A 12215-nucleotide genomic window follows, 5' to 3' on the forward strand; every position below is an offset into this window, starting at 1 on the left:
TTTGCTTGGAAATAATATTTTTTACATCTTTTTCCAAAATACTTTTTGCAGATTGACAATCTATTCTTAATAAAAAAGTTTTCATAAATAAATCATCTTCAAATTTCTTAATACATAAAACAATGCTTAAAATTTCCTTTTTGACAGTTGAATAATTTTTCTGTGTATCATTCCATGCACCAGAGTAATATCGAACTAATTGCTCTTCAGTTGAGTTAACAAATTTTTGTTTTAAAATTCCTCCGAATCCAATATCACTAGCATCGGTTTCAACTATGATTTTGGCATCGGGATGAGGTAAATTTAAACATGGCAAAGTAGGGACCTTTTGTTTTATATATTTAATTATATCTGTATGTTTTTGAGTCCATGGTTCAGGATTGTCTTTTAATCGATTATAAAGCGGTTTACATATGATCCCTAAATCTTTGAAAAAATCATGGATGTAATTTAAGCATCCTAAAAATCTTTGAAGTTGTTTTTTATCTTTAATTTCATCAGGAAATTTAGTAGAAAATTGCAAGCTTCTTGTTATAGGTCTAATAGTGTTTTTGACAATATCATGTCCTAAAAAACGAATTTCATTTTTAAATAAATGCATTTTTGTTGCAGAGACAGCTAAACCATTTTGATAAATTAAATCATGAAATTGATTTAAATGTTTAAAATGTTGATCAATTGATTTTGAAAAAATTAGGACATCGTCGATATAAGCAATAGCAAAACTACTTATAGGAGTTATGATATCATTCATAATATTTTGGAATTCAGAAGGAGCATTTTTTAATCCAAAAGGCATTACATTCCATTCAAAATGCCCAAAGGGAACATTAAAACCAGTTTTGTATTTATCTTCCTCATGAATTTGTATTTGCCAAAATCCTGATTTCATATCAAACTTTGAAAATATTTTTGAATCATAAAGCTTTTTTAGCAAATTTCGTTTATTAGGAATAGGATAACGAATCCATTCTAAAACTTTGTTTAAAGGTTTATAATTGATAACTAATCTTGGTGATCCTCTTTCTAATTCTGCAGCATTCATAACATAAAATGTTGAACAAGACCATGGTGACTTAGAAGGTCTTATGAGTTTTTTATTTATTAAATCTTGAATTTCATTTTTACAATGACTTTCTAATTCATTATTCATGTGAATGGCTCTAGATTTTGAAGGAATATCCTTTTCATTAAAATTTTTTATATATGGTAGTTTTACAATATGTTGCTTTCTATTCCAAAAGGCATTAGGAATATTAGAACAAACATTTTTTTCAAATTTTAATTTTAATCTGGTTATTTTATTTTGAATATTATTATCACTTAATTGATTAGTTATTCGAACATTATTTATTTCGTTAATAAGATATTTGGCTTGTTGCGTTTTATAATTAAGGACATTAATTGTTGAATATAGAGGAGGTTCACAAAATTTAAATATAATTTCTTTTCCAAAAACGTTGGTTCTTATACCATCATCATGAACCATAAAAGGATATAGTTTTGTAATGAAAGGTGTTCCTAGAATTAAAGGAGAAGATAGATCTTTTACTAAAATTAGGTGAGTTTTATAACAGTAATCTTGGTCATTACAAATATGAACATCATAAACTTTATAATTTACAATTAATTTTGTACCTCCGGCACCAGTAAGTCTAGATGTAGTTTTTTCATAGAATTGTGTAGGAAAAATTCCTTCTTGAATACAATTCATATCAGCACCACTATCAATTAAAGCAGTTAGGTTAATTTTAAAATTATCCTTAACTAAAGTAATTTTAGTGTTCCATTTTTGAGAAACTTGATTATTTATAAGTTTACCAATAGTTACATTTTCAATTTTATTTTCTTCTTCATTATTAATTTCTATATTTTTGTTTTTAAAAGTAGAAGGTTTTTCTTTTTCTAAAATTAAAATTTTATTTTTTATTTCTTTTATTTCTCGTTTTACTATTTTTAATTCTTCTTGAAGTTCTTGCATAGAAATTGGCTTTGCTTCAGTAAATCTTTCGTATATACTTTTTAAATTAAAATTTTCATTATTAGCAGGAGTTATGTTATTAGTTTTATTAAGCATCTGTTTTATTAGCAATTCTTGGATATTTTTATCTTTTATAGAATCAAGAGAGTTTAAAAGATATTTTTATCTGTTTTATTAGCAATTCTTGTAATCACATAACTCCTGCTAATAATGAAAATTTTAAAAGATATTTTTATCTGTTTTATTAGCAATTCTTGCGCAAGAATTGCTAATAAAACAGATAAAAATATCTTTTAAACTTTTCATTATTAGCAGGAGTTATGTGATTACAAGAATTGCTAATAAAACAGATAAAAATATCTTTTAAACTCTCTTGATTCTATAAAAGATAAAAATATCCAAGAATTGCTAATAAAACAGATGCTTAATAAAACTAATAACATAACTCCTGCTAATAATGAAAATTTTAATTTAAAAAGTATATACGAAAGATTTACTGAAGCAAAGCCAATTTCTATGCAAGAACTTCAAGAAGAATTAAAAATAGTAAAACGAGAAATAAAAGAAATAAAAAATAAAATTTTAATTTTAGAAAAAGAAAAACCTTCTACTTTTAAAAACAAAAATATAGAAATTAATAATGAAGAAGAAAATAAAATTGAAAATGTAACTATTGGTAAACTTATAAATAATCAAGTTTCTCAAAAATGGAACACTAAAATTACTTTAGTTAAGGATAATTTTAAAATTAACCTAACTGCTTTAATTGATAGTGGTGCTGATATGAATTGTATTCAAGAAGGAATTTTTCCTACACAATTCTATGAAAAAACTACATCTAGACTTACTGGTGCCGGAGGTACAAAATTAATTGTAAATTATAAAGTTTATGATGTTCATATTTGTAATGACCAAGATTACTGTTATAAAACTCACCTAATTTTAGTAAAAGATCTATCTTCTCCTTTAATTCTAGGAACACCTTTCATTACAAAACTATATCCTTTTATGGTTCATGATGATGGTATAAGAACCAACGTTTTTGGAAAAGAAATTATATTTAAATTTTGTGAACCTCCTCTATATTCAACAATTAATGTCCTTAATTATAAAACGCAACAAGCCAAATATCTTATTAACGAAATAAATAATGTTCGAATAACTAATCAATTAAGTGATAATAATATTCAAAATAAAATAACCAGATTAAAATTAAAATTTGAAAAAAATGTTTGTTCTAATATTCCTAATGCCTTTTGGAATAGAAAGCAACATATTGTAAAACTACCATATATAAAAAATTTTAATGAAAAGGATATTCCTTCAAAATCTAGAGCCATTCACATGAATAATGAATTAGAAAGTCATTGTAAAAATGAAATTCAAGATTTAATAAATAAAAAACTCATAAGACCTTCTAAGTCACCATGGTCTTGTTCAACATTTTATGTTATGAATGCTGCAGAATTAGAAAGAGGATCACCAAGATTAGTTATCAATTATAAACCTTTAAACAAAGTTTTAGAATGGATTCGTTATCCTATTCCTAATAAACGAAATTTGCTAAAAAAGCTTTATGATTCAAAAATATTTTCAAAGTTTGATATGAAATCAGGATTTTGGCAAATACAAATTCATGAGGAAGATAAATACAAAACTGGTTTTAATGTTCCCTTTGGGCATTTTGAATGGAATGTAATGCCTTTTGGATTAAAAAATGCTCCTTCTGAATTCCAAAATATTATGAATGATATCATAACTCCTATAAGTAGTTTTGCTATTGCTTATATCGACGATGTCCTAATTTTTTCAAAATCAATTGATCAACATTTTAAACATTTAAATCAATTTCATGATTTAATTTATCAAAATGGTTTAGCTGTCTCTGCAACAAAAATGCATTTATTTAAAAATGAAATTCGTTTTTTAGGACATGATATTGTCAAAAACACTATTAGACCTATAACAAGAAGCTTGCAATTTTCTACTAAATTTCCTGATGAAATTAAAGATAAAAAACAACTTCAAAGATTTTTAGGATGCTTAAATTACATCCATGATTTTTTCAAAGATTTAGGGATCATATGTAAACCGCTTTATAATCGATTAAAAGACAATCCTGAACCATGGACTCAAAAACATACAGATATAATTAAATATATAAAACAAAAGGTCCCTACTTTGCCATGTTTAAATTTACCTCATCCCGATGCCAAAATCATAGTTGAAACCGATGCTAGTGATATTGGATTCGGAGGAATTTTAAAACAAAAATTTGTTAACTCAACTGAAGAGCAATTAGTTCGATATTACTCTGGTGCATGGAATGATACACAGAAAAATTATTCAACTGTCAAAAAGGAAATTTTAAGCATTGTTTTATGTATTAAGAAATTTGAAGATGATTTATTTATGAAAACTTTTTTATTAAGAATAGATTGTCAATCTGCAAAAAGTATTTTGGAAAAAGATGTAAAAAATATTATTTCCAAGCAAATTTTTGCTCGTTGGCAAGCCCTCTTAGGTAACTTTGATTTCGAAATAGAATTTATAAAAGGAGAAAATAACTCACTTCCTGACTTTCTTTCTCGAGAATTTTTGCAGGGAAAATGAGTTCATCGTCCTCTTCCAAACATGATGACAAGAAGCCAGTCTATCAAAATCTTGTTCCAGCCTCTCAAAAGCTAGTTCCATTTCAAAATCAAAATCGTTTTTCTCCTTTAACACCTACTTCTAAGAATTCACAACTTTATTCTAATATCCTTCAGTCAAAACTTGTTACTCCAAAAGTTGCTTCAACTGACACAATAAGCCCTTTTGCAAAACCTATCTCTCCTCAAACTCAAAAATCTGTTACTCCTAGCCCTTCTACAAAAACTCCTTATGTTCTTAATCCAAATTTCCTAAGAGTTCAAATTCTTGAAGATTTTCAAATCCATAAGTTACACCAAGGTTTTCATATTCTCACCAATCATCTCTTTGGACAAGGAAAAACCTTTTATGTTGATTCATATAAAACCCGAGAATATTATCAAGCTATTTTGCAAGAATCTGGTTCAGTCAATTTTGTTCATCGTTCTAATTCTAAAGAGGGAAACATTGATTTTAGCAAAGCTCATATTATCAAAATCATTTCTCCAGAAAGTTGGTTTCCAAACCTTCACTCTGAAAAACCTCTTATAAGTTATCCTGCTTATCCCAAATTTTCTTACTATGATTATCAAGACGCCTGGACTAAGGCATTCTTTATTCGGAATTATTCACATTCATGGTTTATCTTCTTTGATTTGAACTTCAATTGTGAATATCCAAGATGGTTTATCAATTGGTACAAATATATGGGTATTCTTCCAAATTGTTTACCAAAAGAAATTTACGATGGATATCTCAAATTTAAAGAATTGTTTATTCAACAAATTCCAGAATTTGAATACATGTTACAATTCACTATGATATTTAAAGTTCCATGGATAATGTCTTGGACTTTTCAAAATCAAGAAGTCATAATTTAGAATAGATAAGGACGTAAGTCGCGGTGCCGGACCACAATCATCGTCGGGACGAATCCCCTCTGTTCACCATTATTAAAACAGGTAAGTTTTCTTATAGGATATTAAACCAAAAACTTTAGAAGTAAATATATCATAACGATTATGGTATCAGAGCCAAGAAAAGTTTTTGGGGTGGTTATGCATGATATATTTACTTCTAAAGTTTTTGGTTTAATATCCTATAAGAAAACTTACCTGTTTTAATAATGGTGAACAGAGGGGATTCGTCCCGACGATGATTGTGGTCCGGCACCGCTTATGGTTGAGACTAGGACGGTATCTGATCGTCTTCGAGCCCCCAACTTTCGTTCTTGATTAATGAAAACATCCTTGGCAAATGCTTTCGCAGTTGTTCGTCTTTCATAAATCCAAGAATTTCACCTCTGACTATGTGGCTGGACCATATGGGATGATTGATCCACCTCGTAGATATAGTGCTGGTAAATCTGGATGTGGCTGGACCATATGGGATGATTGATCCACCTCGTAGATATAGTGCTGGTAAATCTGGATGTGGCTGGACCATATGGGATGATTGATATATCCTTATTCTAATAAAAGAGTAGTTTTTAATCTCCTTTTGACATGTGTCACCATATTAAACCTCATAATTAATGCAATTTTTTTTTTGTCATGTTTCACCTTATTATGTCTTATAATTAATGCATACTATTTATCAACATATTGATTCTCCATTTCAAATTTCAAATTTTAAATTTCTCATTCTAATTACATTAAATTAATAACATTAAAATAGAAATTAAAATAAAATTAATACAAATTATAAAATAATATAATTTTACATATTTATTTAAATCAATAATTATAAATTTATATAATTAAAAAAACTCTTAATTAATAATTTATTTGCAATAGTTATTAATAATTTTAACTTTTAACTATTAAAATTTAATTAATTTTATAATAATAATCCCACTATTTTTTAAATAAATACATGGGATATACGGTCTCACATTCCGTTTTGAAAACGTGTAAACATAACAATATACTTTAACAACAGTCGGTTCATCGATTTTCTGTCAACATTTTAGGTCTGGCTGCTTCTTGGGCTGCCAATTCCTACTTCTCGACCTCTCTGTTACTTTGCTATTCTGCATATTCACGTAGCCGACAATTGGGGCACATACATACCCATACAGATAAAACCTAGTGAAGGAACTTGAGGACCACCATCATCGGGCTTCAATGGGGAAAAGCGATAAATCGGCTTTGGGAAGAGCCCTAGTCAAGCATCACAACCATATGATCCAAGAATCCAAGGAAAAGGGTCAGGTTTATTACAAACAACACAAGAAGGTTCTTGAATCCATTACCGACGTCAACGATATCGACGCTGTAATCCAACAAGCCGATGAAGCCGTGCGTCTCTTCTCCGCCGACAACCCCACCGCCGTGAATACCCTTATTGATTTGTATGTCGTTAGCTCCTTTAACCATCTTATTTCATTTATTTATTGTTCGTTTCTCATTCAAGAAGCCCTTATCTATCTGTTTTAGTTCCAGATGATCTCTAGAAAGGGCACACATGCAAGTAGTTTGGTCTTTTACTTTGGATTTTGCTGTGTTTAATTTCATTTATTTAGACCTGTGCAAGCTTATGGTTTTCGTGATTTGGTATCATACCTGAACACTTACTTCGTTTATTTTCAACACGAAATCAAATATATGGATATTTTTGTGAGAGGGGTGCTATGCTTTCAAGTATAGTTTCTTAAATTTCGGGTTCCCTTTTCTTTATTTGTCTTCATGATGTTGTTCTTCTATTTATGTATATACGATGTGGATGCTCAATTAATTGATGGCTGTGTATGTATCACATAGAGAGTCAAGTTCTAGCACCAGTGAGATATTGACTACCGAGCAAAGGAGAGAGCTTCAATTAAAAGAGGAGGCATTGCATGCAAGCAGTCTTAGCGTTCCACGGAGGTATTTATTAAAACTTATTTATTGTAAATGTTGTATTTTCATTTTAAAGATTTATTCCAATTCCTAAGTCCAAACCCTTTCTTAATCACCTCTCTCTCTCTCTCTCTCTCTCTCTCTCTCTCTCTCTCTCTCTCAGGCCAGCATGGAATGCCAAAATGTCTGTCGAAGAGCTTGATGCCAATGAAAGGCGTGCCTTTTTAGTTTGGCGGCGTAGCCTTGCAAGGTTTGTATATTTATCCCAAGTTAAATAACTTTTTGAACAATTGCTTTGCTTGTTATGTTATGTTGTGTTGTGTGTAAGAAATCTTGTGGATTTGAAAACTCAACTCTTATGTTGTAGGCTTGAGGAAAATGATAGTCTTGTTCTTACACCATTTGAGAAGAATCTTGATATATGGAGACAACTTTGGAGGGTTGTTGAACGTAGTGATCTGGTATGTTTCTTCACATATTTTGGCTTTCTAGCATTTGGAAACTCAATTCTTATGTTGCATGCATATACTTTTAATATTTGTTTTGTTCAAAAAATAACTAATCTGGCAACAATTCTCCAGCTTGTCATGGTTGTTGATGCGCGAGATCCACTGTTCTATCGTTGTCCCGACCTAGAGGTATATTTACTGTTTTAAACCTAATTTGGAAATTTATTTCTTCTTTTCAAGGTTCTTGTAGCTACTTCTATAATCTTAAATTTAGTTCATATTTTTGCAAAATCTGGATTGTTTATGGGTGTGTAGCTTTATTCTTTTTGCTTTTTTTGCTTGTTAGATCAAACAGGTTAGGATCCATTGTTTAATTTCAGTTCAATTTGTGATCTTTTCTTGTTGAACTTGAATGTTGATGCCTTGTTTTCTAAAATAACATGAAAAAATCAAAATAAGTGAACCATAATGTCATCAGGGTTGTGTATGTGATGTGTATAGTCTCTTCGTACTTATTTGAATATTTCTTACAGAAAGGGTTCTGAATTATACATGTTCACTTCTCATAGAGTTATTTGATATTTTCCTGAAGGTTATTTGATTTTACATACATATATGAATGAACTTTGTCAGTTGGATCTCATATCAATTTAATATAATAATTTGGGCAGAGCAGGTGCTCTGTGTTGTAATTGTAACCACTTATGATAGCCATACTTGATATGAAATTATTTTATGGTCCCTGAGCTTTAAAAAACTTCATTTACTTGTATATACTATTTTAGTTCGTAAACAGACCTTCCAATTCAGTTTTTTGATTTGACCAATATATAAATCAATTATGATTTGGTGAGTTGATAGATACATAGTTATATCCACAACTTGGGATATATCCTGGATAATATTATTTAAATTAAATTAGGATTTACTTGTAAAGGTGGAATTGTTGGTATAAACGTAATTAAGCATGGCAAAGTAGCATACAATATATTATAGCATGTATGCATACCATTAAATCACATGCCTGTCTTTTAGGATTAGAAAGTGATGCTCTAATGAGAAGTTACACCTAGTGGACTTGTTGTGTCTCATCCCCTCAGGAGCTTACACTTCAATTCAAGCCTCTAGCTCTTCCATGTCATCTTCTAGCTTAGCTTAATCACTTTAGAAGCTTACATCTCAAGTACTTGTTCCTTCCCATCTCTTTATTAGCTTCCGCCTCATGTTTCTAGCCTTCATTTGTCCATCTACTAGCTTAGCTTGATCATCCTAAAATTTGTACAACTTATATACCTAATTGTAGAACCTATGTATAGGTTTACTTGGTCACTACTCTTTGTAGTATTATGCTTAGATCACTTGTTGCTTGTGTCGTGATAGTTGTAAGCACCTTTGTAAGCATATGGTAGCTACCTGTGTGCTTGTTTTCTTGGTTTCAAATTTTCTTTAAAATAAAATTTGTATTTTTTTTTTCCGTGACCAACATTTCTCAACTTTTCCTCATTATTGTCTATGTCCTTCTGTTGTCAAATAAAGCTTTAGACTTCTTTAACTCTATTATTATGCAAATATATACATTTTTTTTTCTGAAAACAGGGACAAAAGTTATGTATATGTATTTTTCTGAAAACAGTACCTCTTTTAAATGCAAGGCTCTTACAGTTGTTAACAAGGAATAGGCGTATCCTATAAAATACTTCTTTTGATCATCTAATCGTGTCAAAATGCATGCAGGCATATGCCAGAGAAATAGATGAGCATAAAAGGACGCTACTTCTCATCAACAAGGCCGATCTTTTACCAAATCCTGTGAGGTTAGTAGTGTTTTTTTTTTTTTTGAATAAGAGAATATTTTGTCAAAGGAATTGGAAATGGAAAGGGATTCAATTATAGAAACCAAAATAATTTTCAAAACTCTTATTTATATCCAAATATTTTTGTTTAATTATCATTAAATATATGTTGATGGTGTATTTTGTTGTTACTCACAAAAATAGAAGAATGGAAGCTCAATATTCTAGTTGTTGTTGTGTTGATTTTTTTGCAGACAAAAATGGGCTGAATACTTCAAGCTCCACGACATTCTGTACGTGTTTTGGTCAGCCAAAGTTGCAACTGCGGAATTAGAAGGGAAAAAAGCACCTGTTCCTGTTTCTTCTTCAGATACAGATACAAAACTATACTCGAGGGACGAGTTATTGTCCCGCTTACAGTCAGAGGCAGAGGAAATAGTGGAAATGAGGACGGGGACCACGGAACATGTAACAGTGGGATTTGTAGGTTACCCGAATGTAGGAAAAAGCTCAACAATCAATGCTTTGGTAGGGGCAAAACGGACCGGTGTAACTTCTACCCCCGGGAAAACCAAGCATTTTCAAACCTTAATAATCACTGAAAAACTTACGTTATGTGATTGCCCCGGGTTAGTGTTCCCGTCGTTTACAAGCTCGAGATACGAGATGATTGCATCCGGAGTTTTACCGATTCACCGGATGACGGAGCACCGGGAAGCGGTACAGGTGGTGGCTGATCGAGTTCCCAGACATGTCATCCAGGCTGTGTATAATATTACCCTTCCAAAACCTAAGCCTTACGAGCCGGAAAACCGCCCACCATTGGCGGCTGAGCTTTTGAGGTCATATTGTGCCTCTCGTGGCTATGTGGCTTCCAGTGGTTTACCCGATGAAACGAAAGCTGCTCGCCAGATTTTGAAGGATTATATCGACGGAAAACTACCCCATTATCAACTGCCTCCAGGGGAGGAGGAGGAGGAGAATGTAGAGAAGGTGGATGAGAGATCGGAAAGTGGTGGTGGTGAAGGGAGGCTGGAAGAGGTTATGGATGATCTTGAGACCTTTGATATGGCTAATGGGTTGTTGGGATCGAGTAAAGGAGTAGTACCTGGTGAAAGGAGGAAGCTGCTGCCTCCTGCCGCCTCTGCCTCTGCCTCTGCCTCTCATAAACATCAGCATCATAAAAAGCCTCAGAGAAAGAAGGATAGAGGGTGGAGAGTTAAGGATGATGGGACTGATGGGACGCCGGTTGTCAGGGTGTATCAGAAACCTGTCAACGCTGGACCTGGACCTGGACCTGGACCTGTCGTGGCTACTTAATAAACTAACTTGAGTCTAGCCTTTATTTATATCCTCGAATTAAGGAAATTAATTGGATAATGTTTCTTGTGTTTCCTAGTCTCTATCTCTCTATGATTTTTACAAAAAGATCGACGACTATTCTATCATGGATCTTGCATGTTTTTATTGGGTCAATTAAATATATACTTCTCTAGTTTCATACAATAGACAAGCAAATATGTATTTTCATTTGCGAAACATGGTAGAAGAATGATTGTAGTTTGATTATTATTATTTTTTTCAACGGCAATAGTATTATTAAGAAAAACGGAAAGTTAGCAAGAGTTATGAAAAAAAAAAACCAAAGCAAAAAGGAACCAAACTACCACTAAACAACAAGCAGCAAACCGCACAAAGAATATGAACACGCCAACATAGTATTACTAAAAGGTAAAAACATAGGAAACCAACGTCCTCCAAGCATAAGGCAAAAGCAATGGAAAAAATACCAATCACAAATGCACCAACCCCAAATGAGAAGCGAAGGGCAAAAGTGTCCGAGAATCTAAAAGCATCAGACAACTCAAGCACTAAACACCATTACACGACAACCAAAAAATGTAACATCCTAGTTTTTGTTTAAAGTACAAATTAAAATATCATTCCGTTAAAACTTTCAAAACAAACGATTAGAGTTTACTAAAAACATTTCATAAACAAAACTGCACAACTCAAAAACCCAATTTACATATTCATAATGTCATAAATGAAATTAATTGAAAAACTTTAAGAATCTGTAAATGTGCATGAGAAAGCTCATAGCAATCAACTTGTGTCCTTTCCCAGGAAAATATTAATAAACCACAAGTAAGCAAAAATGCTTAGTAAGTATACACAATACCAATGTTCTAAATAATATTAGACGTGACTTGACGGCAAAGTTAAGCCTCAAGTTTTTTTTGAGTTGTAGCGAGCCTTGTCGTTTGTAAGGCGTGACTTAAAACGGTAATTTTATGTATAATTAATAATATATCTTAATACCTTAATAAGCATTTGCCTTCAAATAATGAATTTTAAGAGGTACAACCTTTAATACATCATATACAATCAATTTATATACATTGCAGTCCGTCAACATTTGAAAAGTCAAATATAAGATTGTTGGGGTACAAAATTCTTCATTTATGACTTTGTAGATAGTTTGATTTTTGTAGACCCACTTGCATGTGGTGCATTAGCC

General features: G+C 31.3%; 1 protein-coding gene and 1 pseudogene across 1 annotated transcript; one reads left to right on the plus strand and one right to left on the minus strand.

Moving 5' to 3' along the window:
- Positions 1 to 5758: 5758 nt before the first annotated feature.
- On the minus strand, positions 5759 to 6022 carry LOC145033013 (18S ribosomal RNA; annotated as a pseudogene).
- A 506-nt stretch (positions 6023 to 6528) lies between these two features.
- On the plus strand, positions 6529 to 11153 carry LOC145031095 (GTPase LSG1-1-like). Its single transcript, XM_078979584.1, has 7 exons — positions 6529 to 6965; positions 7375 to 7479; positions 7616 to 7702; positions 7820 to 7913; positions 8034 to 8090; positions 9636 to 9715; positions 9949 to 11153. Exons 1-7 carry the CDS (start codon positions 6739 to 6741, stop codon positions 11012 to 11014), a joined length of 1716 nt encoding a protein of 571 aa, XP_078835710.1. The 5' UTR covers positions 6529 to 6738; the 3' UTR covers positions 11015 to 11153.
- The last annotated feature ends 1062 nt before the right edge of the window (positions 11154 to 12215 follow it).

Source organism: Lactuca saligna, chromosome 2 (genome assembly GCF_052625555.1).
Source record: "Lactuca saligna cultivar CGN05327 chromosome 2, ASM5262555v1, whole genome shotgun sequence".
Taxonomy (NCBI): domain Eukaryota; kingdom Viridiplantae; phylum Streptophyta; class Magnoliopsida; order Asterales; family Asteraceae; genus Lactuca; species Lactuca saligna.

Bases quoted from the DNA above. Each gene is read 5' to 3' on its own strand.
- LOC145031095 (XM_078979584.1), top strand. From the start codon at position 6,739: ATGGGGAAAAGCGATAAATCGGCTTTGGGAAGAGCCCTAGTCAAGCAT. The intron at 7,914-8,033 runs GTATGTTTCTTC...ACAATTCTCCAG, and splicing joins TTGTTGAACGTAGTGATCTG to CTTGTCATGGTTGTTGATGC. The intron at 9,716-9,948 runs GTTAGTAGTGTT...ATTTTTTTGCAG, and splicing joins CTTTTACCAAATCCTGTGAG to ACAAAAATGGGCTGAATACT.